Genomic DNA, 11,357 nt, shown 5'->3' with positions numbered 1-11,357 from the left:
GCTGACACATATATACAAATTGAGAGACGTTTATATATATACACACCAATATAACCATGACACATGTACATGTACACTAATTTTCTTTCAAATAATGCATTTTTCTTCCTTTTTTCGCACCCCCGTATACTGCATTGGGTGACCCGGGTCGAATGGAGCAATGTCCTATACACATGCATACATTAATTTCACAGTTCAATCTGGTTGTGGTTTCAGTGACACACCGCACACATACATAGCACTTATAGTCAACATCAATACAATGCACTACCTATGCACACAACAATATAAATAGTTTGAGGGTGGAACGACGGTACAATAAATAAGAGTGACCTGACCACTGCTATTCTATTCTAATAAGTGTTGCAAAAGTTCAGTTTATATAGTTTATCAGCAACTCTCGGGGCAGGCAGTAACAGCGTCCTTGAGAGCTTTAGCCACATACTCAATATTACTGGGGTTTAGTCCACACATGTTAATACGCCCGTTCTTCAGCAAGTAGATGTGGTACTTGTTAGTCAGATGCTCAACTTGGGAATCTGCATGAAGAAAGCAAACAGGTCACACATTAAAAAAACTTTAGCAAAATACAATGGTAGAAAACGTCTAAACCCGTGGCACTGTATCGTAGGTAATTTTCGGGGAGAAAAATTCGTGGTTTTCGTGGTTGAACCCCTGAGCACGAATATTTTAACTGGAGCACTAAAGTGCAAACCCTCGGCTGGTGACATGATTATAAAGAAACCAGAGGAGTGATACAATGCAGTGCATGTAGTACAAAATGTATATATACAGCAACTCAGACTTTTTTGAGTGACCCTTTTCCGTTGTTCCTGGTACGGGATCACTTTAGCTGTAAATACGTAGGCCTACCTCGAATAAAGGCCGGGTGTATAATAGCTGCCAACGTGTAAAGTTCAAGCTTCTTAGCTTTTATTCGACAACGAAGCTTTTAACATCAAAATCTGCCACTATAACTTGTTGTGTGAAGGCTATCCATGCTGTAAACGCAGCGCTATATGGAATCCAAGTGAGTATAGATTCATGTGTCACAAACAGACAAACAAACAAGACGACTACTATACCTGCTGGCTGCATGCGGCACGGCCTCGGGTAACAAAATGAGTTAACGCGACACTCAGGAAGTTATTCACTCAAGCTCTACAAATGTATAAGAAGAATCCATCACTCTTACTAGCTCTAGCTGTCTGGAAGGCCTCCTTGAACTGCCAGATTACTGACAAATAATTATACAAATGACTTTGCGCATGCGCATGCAAAGTATACCAGGCCGCTGTTCTCCTTCTTGCGGCCTGGAATCGAGGCTAAACTTTCATTATAACTCACTTGTTAATCCGGTGAAAGTGAACATGCCAATCTGTTTAATGATGTGGTCCCAGTTGCCAGGGGTACCGTTTGCCCTCAGGGCGGAGTGGAGCTCTGTCCTCATTGAGTGGATGCGACTAGTCATGGTTGTCAGGTTCTCAATCCTAACAGAGGGAAAATAAGAGGTTATTACCAATACACCAGTCCTAGTTTGATAAACAAACGCATGAAAAAAAAATGTGGTACACCTGTTACATTGTGATCAGAGAGTTCAGCATACACACACACATACGGCCAATATTTGGGAAGGTATAAAGACGAACGCCCCTTCACACAAAAAAGGTGTACATATGGAGTTGTCCCCTGGCGCCACCAATCAGATTGTAGATTTGTATAACGTCATCATCCACCTACTCGTATCATAAAACCACACCCACGTGATGTCATGAATTAGCATACTAATAGGCTGAGCAGCTAATCTACACGCCCACTCTAGAGTGGGGGTAGCAGAGTGAGTACGTATTCTACTGGGACAACTGCACTGTTGCCAGACCCTTCTTTGTATGACCCTTCTTTGTATAAAAGGGGCTTACAAGACTAGTCAGTACCAGAGCAGAGGAGGCTGGACAGGCGTCATCTGTAGCCAGACCCTTCTTTGTATGAAAGGGGCTTACGGGGCTAGTCAGTACCAGAGCAGAGGAGGCTGGACAGGCGTCATCTGTAGCCATCAATAATCATTAATACACTTTTTGTATCCAGCCGAGCAGTATTTTACCTAACTCTTGCATTCTTGCGCAAATATCTCTCACGTATTACATCTTCTGTTAGTTTACGAGTCGTAGTAAATTAACAGTTACACTATGATTGCTTCACCTGCTACATCAAGACAGGAGTAAAAAAAAAAAGGGAAGTGAAGTAACAACTAAGTTTCTGGCTCATTGCTTCTAGTATGACCAGCATCATTTACCTAGTATGGAGTGCTAAAATCGTTTGCAGTCGTTTGGCTTAGCTGGATAGCTACTGTTCTGTAAGTTTCCGTATATCTCTCCATGCACGCACATTTCCTTTGTAAATCATTATGATGCATGTCCACAACCAGAGGAGAATAGTTAGGGTCAAAAGTTCTAGGACTTTAATTGCATTCCAATCGTCTCAACCCTTGCTAAATTTAATTGTGGTTAGAGGTAACAAAGAAAGAGTACGATCAGAATGCAATTAAGAGCTTTGACTATCCTCCTGGAGTCAGTGCAGAACCACTCGGTCAAAAGTTTATACAATTAAAGCAATGAATGCCATTACTGTAACAGTAGATTTTTATCAGTCTAGTCACATGGTCAGTCACATGTAGAGCTAATCTACATACAAAATATGGCTAAGAGCAGCTCATTCATTTCCTCACACAACCGTGTCAACGGGACCCTATACCCTCTATTTGTTGAACCGAGCCACCTGGAGAAGTTAAAGACATTCAAATTGAGGCCAGATGATGTGTTCCTTGTCTGCTATCCTAAGTCTGGGACCCACTGGCTCATGAAGATTGTCAACCTTATAATGCACAATGGAGGGGATAACTATGTAAACTCGACTCCTGGCAGAGAGGAAATAATGTGGATAGAAGAATCAGGAAAGCCAGGTAAGCTAATGAGCCTGGATACACATGTAAAAGAGGTTACTATATCATGCAGGTCTTAATAAAGTGTCCCTGGATGAATTACCAGATCCACGTCTCTTTGCCAGTCACTCACACTACAGGCACACTGCTGGAGGGCAACCCAACACTTCACCAGCTAAATACATCTGCTGTGCACGAAACCCAAAGGATGTGGCCGTTGCATTTTATCAACACCTTACAAAAAGACAAGGAACTGACGATAGAATAGAGTTTGATTTGTCTTGGGATGAATTTGTGGATCATTTTTTAAGTGGGGAAGTATCGTTTGGTTCTTGGTGGGAGCACGTTCCAGAGTGGTGGGCTCACAGGGACGAGTCCAACGTCCTCTTCCTCAAGTACGAGGATATGAAGAAAGACCTGCCAACCAGCATCAAGACTATCGCTGACTTCCTAGGCTATAACATCGATCAGGACACTCTACAGAAGATAGCTCAAGCTACTACTATTGAGAGCATGAAAGTGAACACTTCTTTATGGAAGGAGCAACAATTTCTACGCAAAGGAGTGGTGGGAGATTGGAAGAATCACTTCACGCCAGCTCAAAGTGAGGAAATGGATAAAGCTTATCGCAAAACAGTCGAAGGAACTGGACTAGAGTTCGAGTTTGACTAACCTAATTAACCACTTTTTGGCATAGATTGTAATCATAATTACTTAAAAAAATCATGTGATGATGCTATAATGCATGTGCTGCCATGCATGCATACAGTATTATAATAATTATGAGCATGATAAGGTTATTACACAGTTGGTATATATCTATAAGCAGTCTATAAGAATGAGCCAAAAAAGAGCCCTACCAAGCTACATCACTTCCCAACACAACATTGATGGAATACTCAACCCAAAATTCATATCAGCTGATCCTGAGCACATAGAGAAGGTCAACAACTTTCCACTCAGACCAGACGACACATTTGTGACCTGCTACCCAAAGTCAGGCACACATTGGCTGATGAAGATTGTCCTCCTCATCGTTAATAATGGGGATGACCAGTACGTACAGAGAGCTCCACAACTGTTCAATGACTATCAATGGTTTGAAGCAGCAGGAATGCCAGGTAAGTAAGTATATCCATTGTACACACATGCATGTAAGCATGTGTGTATGATGGTGTGTCTATTGTACACAAAACAAATATGTATGGGTGAAATATACAAGTGCAACTAGTCTCATTAATTAAGCCGCTGTTCTGAGCACTCTCTTGAGGTCAAACCATAATCAAATTCGTGACCTTACGCCTCCACATATTAAATAACAATCTGATTGGTCAAGAAGGAATTTCGTCTTGGCAAATAAACCTGCAAACAAGAATGCTCAGACAGTCTTCCCAAAAGAAGGGCGGCTGATTCATGAGACTACATGAGCGGGCGCATGTCAAAATGCTTGGGGAGAAGCTGAGCACTTTGGGAGGAAAATTCCTCCCACTAGATGTAACCCTAGCAAATCACACATATACATATCGTATAGCGGGTAATTTTTGTTGGTGCAAATTTGTGTGTGAACTCCCATTAAATACTATTTCGTATTCTTGTAGCTCAGAATAGTGACGTAGAACCTATCGTGCAGAATAATTTCGCAGTTTTTAATATTTCGATTAATGCCCTGAATACGAAAAATTACCTCATATGATAATAACCCGCTAATATAAGGTATGTTTATAATGCGCATGCATGGTCATTCTTTCCATTGCATGCAGGCTATCCAGGGCTAGACAAGATTCATGACCTGCCCAGTCCGAGACTGTTCTTTGGGCATCAATACTACAGCAGACTACCTGGAGGTCCACCAAACACCACACAGGCAAGATACATCTACTGTGCTCGAAACCCAAAAGATGTGGCAGTGTCCTTCTACCATCACTCTCTCAAGAGAAGTGGTATCAATGTGGAGTGTGACCTATCATGGGATGAATTTTTAGATCACTTTCTACGTGGGGAAGTATCGTTTGGTTCTTGGTGGGAGCACATTCCAAAGTGGTGGGCTCACAGGGACGAGCCCAACGTCCTCTTCCTCAAGTACGAGGATATGAAGAAAGACCTGCCAATCAGCATCAAGACAATTTCTGACTTCCTAGGCTATAACATCGATCAGGACACTCTACAGAAGATAGCTCAAGCTACTACTATTGAGAGCATGAAAGTGAACAGTGTTGCTTGGAGTGAGAAGCAATTTCTACGCAAAGGAGTGGTGGGAGATTGGAAGAATCACTTCACGCCAGCTCAAAGTGAGGCAATGGATAAAGTTTATTGCAAAGTAGTGGAAGGAACTGGACTAGAGTTTGAGTTTAATTGAAACTTTGTACGTACTAATAATAATAATAATGAAGAGATCTGTATACAAGTTATAATTAAGACAAAAAGTGAGCTGAAATATTCTAACCTTAATGAAAGCAAATTTGTAATACTAAGTCTATAGCAGGTAATTTTCGTTGGTGAAAATTTTCGTATGAAATGCCCAATTAAATATTCGTACAGCTCAGGATAGTTTACGTTGAACGTATTGCGGTAGAATAATTTAATTTTCGTATGATGCTCTACAATACAAAATATACGAAAATGTCCACCATTAAAAAATAACCCGCTAACGGTAATGTTTTTGAATGCAAGTGGGTTTTTGAGAGTGTTTTAAGTTAGCCTAGCCCTCTCTTTCATCTGTATCTGACTCCGAAACTTCCATTCCACCTTAAAAACTCATACATTATATAATTATAGTACATCATTAATTTTAACACAATGTCATATCAACGTAATGTATTTACTGTAAATCCGCTAAAACAGTCGATTAACCGAATACCTATAGTGTCCTCACCTCATCCGGAATGGTTGAAATATTCGGATACCAGAATGACTCATCAATGAGCCACGCCCATAAATAATTCGAGCCCGTTAATAATTAAGGTAGTCGGCCATAGCTCATGCATCCATTCTTTCAACAGAGACAAAACAATATGTACATTGTCATTGATTGATATGTGATTGATATGTATATTTGTATAGCTTCAATGAAGATACGTATGTGATATGTATAGCTTCAATGAAGATACGTATGTGATATGTATAGCTTCAATGAAGATACGTATGTGATATGTATATGTACATGTATGTTCTAATTTATACTCTAATTTTCTTATCACACCATCAGCGGTATTGGTATCAGGAGTGAATGAATATTCATGCACTCCTGGCGGTATGTATAGCACTACTAGTATTATAGTTGTGTACATGCATGTGCAGCATATGCAACTGCCATGAATATCAGCATTATATCAATTACTAATTTAACAGGAAGCTAAGAAGAATCCATACAGCAGTGCAGTGACACACGTAGCTATCATGAGTGAACAAGTTTCAAGCCAGAAAAAGTTTATTACATCCCAGGTCCGTTTGGATTGTACTCTCTACCCAAGGTTTGTGACACCAGAAGCGCACGAGAAGGCCAAAACCATGCCTACCAGACCAGATGACATAATTCTTGCTTGCTATCCAAAGTCGGGCACCCACTGGCTACTAAAGATCTTGACTCTTTTGATCAACAATGGAGATGACAAGTACATAAACTATTCTCCTCAATTATTCAAGGACTTTCATTGGCCACAAGCTGCAGCAATACCAGGTAAATAATTAAGCTACATGTATAAATATCTGTGAATGCGGTGTAAAGGTACATGTAAGTGAGCTACATAATTATATCAGACTCTCTTGTAAGTTTACAGCATACATGTCAAAAACTAGACATACTTTCAAGCACATATAACATTTATACGTGCATGTACAGGCTTTCCTGGAAACAAATTTGATGACTTCCCAGGACCCAGGGTCATTTTCTCCCACGGTTACTACCACACAGTACCCGGGGGGCCCACCAAACACCACTCAGGCCAAGTACATCACCTGCATTCGAAACCCAAAAGACGCTGCAGTGTCGCTCTATCATCACTATGTGAACAGAAAGGAAGACATGAATTTTGATCTGTCGTGGGATGAATTTGTGGACCATTTTCTACGTGGGGAAGTATCGTTTGCGTCTTGGTGGGAGCACGTTCCAGAGTGGTGGGCTCACAGGGACGAGCCCAACGTCCTCTTCCTCAAGTACGAGGATATGAAGAAGGATCTGCCAACCAGCATCAAGACAATCGCTGACTTCCTACGCTATAACATCGATCAGGACACTCTACAGAAGATAGCTCAAGCTACTACTATTGAGAGCATGAAAGTGTGGATTGAGCAAAAATTTCTACGCAAAAGAGTGGTGGGAGATTGGAAGAATCACTTTACGCCAGCTCAAAGTGAGGCAATGGATAAAGCTTATCGCAAAGCAGTGGAAGGAACTGGGCTAGAGTTTGAATTTGGCTCAACTTAGCTATAAACATGACTGTGTAGTTTCTAGGAGTGTTGAAGATGTAGTGGTACTATAAGTACCAGTTTTAGTAAAAAGAGCTCACACACACACACAGTGCATGCATGTACATGTACATGCTGTTTGGTGCCCGCCCAGTGGATACTTAGAATTCTAAGACAAGGAATCACAAACAAACATCTCAGTTTTGTACGTATTTCACTACTGTGGTGTCATTGGATAGGATTGTGCCCACATGTAAACAATGGATAGTTAGCATTGCGCTCAAGATACTACAACAATCCCTTTTGCTAAATCCCATAGATACTGTATAGCGGGTTATTTTTGTTGGTGGAAAATTCATATTTTTGTAATTACAGAGTATCATCTGAAAATGAATACCGCAAAATTATTCTGAATAGAATCTACATTACAATTCTGAGCTACGAATATTTAGAATACGTTAATTGGGTTACCGGTAGTTCGTATGAAATTTGGACTAAGAAAATTACCCGCTACGGTACTGACTAAACATTGCCTAACTGCAGATAGCCTTAGGCTTTTCATAGGACTCTGAACTGTGGAATGCTCTTTTCTGAAGAAGTACTTGGCATAATAATGACCGAGCCCATAGACCCCACCCTCTACGACGTGAATGAACAAGGTATCAGCTTACATGTAACAATCAGAAATGTAAAAATACTATAGCATCGATTCCAGACCAACCACTGAGAAGAGGAAAGGCGGCCTGGTATCAGTATAATATTTGTCAGTGTTTTTATTCTACACGTAATGTACATTTGACCACTTAATGTGATCAACAAACTATGCACGGGGCTTAGGCACAGAGTGAGTGTGCGGACACCCACATAACCAAAGCTGTACTAACATTTTACTATTGATTCCAGGCCTTTTTCGTGCGGACACCCACATAACCAAAGCTGTACTAACATTTTACTATTGATTCCAGGCCTTTTTCTTAGCAGCCTGGAATTGAGGCTACCTTCGATCGAATAAAAATTGTATGAGTTCACTACATTTTGTGTCTAGCCAGTACATACATTAAAAAACTTGGCAACTCTCAGAGCAAACCCATCGTAATGACAACCAATACCACTACGCCTCAATATTGCACTTACCATTCCTGCTTGAGTGATGGATTATTGAGAGCTGTGGCCACAATACGAGCTCCATGGTTGGGCGGGTTAGACCACATCCGACGACAGATGACAACTAATTGACTCTTCACAATCGTGGTAACCTCGGGCGTCTTGAGCACACAGCACAGCTGTCCAGTCCGCTCATCTGCACAATCATGGAGCATTAATTATGATACCCTTGCCAGTGGGTGTAAACAATGGATATTGTGGCTACCATTAGACGTATCATTGGAAGAATGTACATGTACACCAGACTAAGCTCAATATTGGAGTAGAGGGTAATTCTTTTCTCTTATTGTATTGCTAATCATGTGAGCTGAACCCAGTGCACAAGGCTCTCCCACTAAGGTGCTATTAAGCTTTATGTACGACCAGGGAGGTAAACTAAACCAACACACACCGTAGCAGAAATCCATATAATGAACCTAGCACTCACTGTAGAGTCCAAAGTTCTTGGAGAAGGACTGAGCAGCAAAGAACTCCATTCCCATCTTAACAGCCTCACGAACGGCAAACACATCTTTGTCAGGATCACCTGAGGCAAAGCCTTGGTACGCAGTGTCAAACAGCACAAAGATGTTCTTCTCCTGTAGAAGGGGAGGAGGCACACACTTCACACTACATGTACGTCCACCATACCAACAGGCCATGCGTTGCAACAAGTTACACACACACAACATACGCCACTGATAATTATTAAGTCATGGTCACTACTGGGGTGACGGTACAGTATTGCTCCTGAAACATTCAAGCCAATGGTACTACATGTACAGCCTGGGCATCCCACTGAGGGCTGACTAAACGTAGGCACTTCACCTCATACATTGTAAGTGTCATAAAGTGCCCAATATACATCACCTTACGGCCAGGGTGTCATATAGGGGGAAAGGGAGATATCCCCCCTCTAGCTCCAACCCCCCCCCCAAATTTGCATACAGGTACTAGTTGGGGTCCATAGCTGGCAATTTTACATACTAACAGGATATTGAAATAACAGTTGACCTTTTTCTTAGCAAACATTTTCTAGTTACTTTTTTTATTTCCCCCTCTACTTAAAAATCCTGTATGACAGACACCTTGCCTTACCTTAATGACGGTGAGTATCTCCTTCCACTGACTAGTGCTGGGATCCACCCCCGTAGGGTTGTGTGCACATGTGTGCAGGATGAACACAGCTCCCTCAGGGGCTTCCTGCAGAACAATAGCAGCAGAGTATGAGTGGGTGGAGAGGACAAAAGATGTGGTTTTGAGCACATTCTCTCGGGAATTATGAGGCCAGAACATGACACTCTCTCAACGAATCACAAAATTGAATCACCTTGATGTCTTGGATCATGCCCTCAAAGTCCAGGCCTTTGGTTTCCTTCTTATAGTAGCGATACTGTCTCACATCTGTGTAGCCTACAGCACTCGCTATACCATTATGGTTGCCTGGTGCAGGAGGGAAACAGTCAACAATTACCCCAACAACATGGACAATTCAAAACATAGTACATCCAGGTCTGGTTGGTACATATTACTTTGGGAAGAACATGAAAAATGGCTCACTTATTAATTACAGCATTATTACGGTCTACCCCACAAAATATAATTGAAAAAATTGCACGTACATGCACATAATTATAGTGCTACATGATTCGCTTCATCACACACTACGAAGCTCCAAATTGGGCCACCTATTCATACAGGCATGTCCCAGAACACAGCCATCTATTCGGTAGCCATAACTGACACTTACCCCAGGTTGGGTTAGATAAGTAGATGGTTTTTGAGGAGTTGTTCTGAAACAGAAAAGTTAGACCCAGTCGAATGGCACCAGTCCCAGACAGTGCCTGTACTCCACACGCCTGTACACAACACAATAAAAGAGCTATAGTGAAATTAGGTCAACAAGCGTGCAGATTCAATCATCCTAGCATAGAACACATACACTGTACATACGTATCATACAAGTACGTCGTAGGAGTATGGTGACTTTCATTATTATTTTGTTGCTAAGGGCCGGTTTGTAGCCATGCCAACTCTAACACACCCTGTTTTGGGTGATGGCCAGGGAGGAGTCTCCTAAGAGGAGTCTAGACGACGCATCAGTGAATGCCCTAAGGCCATCAATGGCTAGGTACTCGTGGTTCAGGACAGAGTCCACACTCATCTGGGCCTCAATGGTCCTTACCACGGGTAGCACCCACGGCTCTCCCTTCTCCGTACGATAGGCTGCATGAAGGGGGTGGGAGGTAGGGATTCAATTATAGGTGCAGGCACATAGGACCAGGCTCTACCATATCACCGTTTTGAGTTAGACTGAGTTATCTATGCTTTAGTATATACTGCAAGCTGAAGCCGTAAAAAAGATAGTCATGCACATGAGGCAAACTCGGCTGCAAGTGCATGCGATCGACTAGTGAGCTCACCACCAACACCCAAGTTGACTTTATTGGGTGACTTGTCTGCCACGTATTTATTTTTGACATTGAAGATAGCATCAGGTGGACACAACTTGACATTCTCAAATACAGATCCAGTTGACCCATTGGTAGCTACCCTCACTCCCTTTCCCTCGGTTGTATGGACTCCATTTCCAATAACAGCTCCCTCCATGTTTCAATTATTGATTTTACCTGTGAGGTTTAAGTTGTAGAGAAGTTAGCTAGCAGAATGGTGCACGAGTAAGAAGCGTGAAAAGCACATGGGGTATTGTGTTTGTTTATTTTGTTTTCTAGATCTAGTGCAAGGCGGTAAAGATGCATTAGTTTGCAAATGACAAACAGACTTATTATGGTGCAAGGCGGTAAAGATCCCTTAGTTTGCAAACGACAAACATACTTATTATGGTGCAAGGCGGTAAAGATCCCTTAGTTTG

The 11,357-nt window shown here is 41.8% G+C and overlaps 3 protein-coding genes and 1 pseudogene across 3 annotated transcripts; 3 read left to right on the top strand and 1 right to left on the bottom strand.

The window, feature by feature from the left end:
• Positions 1-186: 186 nt before the first annotated feature.
• LOC135330921 (aspartate aminotransferase, cytoplasmic-like) lies at positions 187-11,232 on the bottom strand. The gene is made up of 9 exons (XM_064525899.1): positions 10,909-11,232; positions 10,530-10,711; positions 10,236-10,344; positions 9,816-9,928; positions 9,584-9,688; positions 8,934-9,084; positions 8,477-8,642; positions 1,348-1,490; positions 187-539 (listed from the first exon to the last, which is right to left on the bottom strand). The coding sequence occupies exons 1-9, from the start codon at positions 11,093-11,095 to the stop codon at positions 391-393; spliced, it is 1,305 nt and encodes a 434-aa protein (XP_064381969.1). The 5' UTR covers positions 11,096-11,232; the 3' UTR covers positions 187-390.
• On the top strand, positions 2,554-3,680 carry LOC135330948 (sulfotransferase 1C2A-like). Its single transcript, XM_064525943.1, has 2 exons — positions 2,554-2,959; positions 3,012-3,680. The coding sequence occupies exons 1-2, from the start codon at positions 2,695-2,697 to the stop codon at positions 3,608-3,610; spliced, it is 864 nt and encodes a 287-aa protein (XP_064382013.1). The 5' UTR covers positions 2,554-2,694; the 3' UTR covers positions 3,611-3,680.
• LOC135330938 (sulfotransferase 1A1-like) lies at positions 3,684-5,335 on the top strand. The gene is made up of 2 exons (XM_064525926.1): positions 3,684-4,059; positions 4,699-5,335. The coding sequence occupies exons 1-2, from the start codon at positions 3,684-3,686 to the stop codon at positions 5,292-5,294; spliced, it is 972 nt and encodes a 323-aa protein (XP_064381996.1). The 3' UTR covers positions 5,295-5,335.
• LOC135330970 (sulfotransferase 1B1-like) lies at positions 6,198-7,512 on the top strand (annotated as a pseudogene).
• Positions 11,233-11,357: the final 125 nt, after the last annotated feature.

The sequence above is a fragment of the Halichondria panicea genome, chromosome 2 (genome assembly GCF_963675165.1).
Source record: "Halichondria panicea chromosome 2, odHalPani1.1, whole genome shotgun sequence".
Taxonomy (NCBI): domain Eukaryota; kingdom Metazoa; phylum Porifera; class Demospongiae; order Suberitida; family Halichondriidae; genus Halichondria; species Halichondria panicea.
The sequence above is the reverse complement of the archived record's forward strand: the minus strand, read 5'-3'. Positions and strand labels throughout refer to the sequence as shown.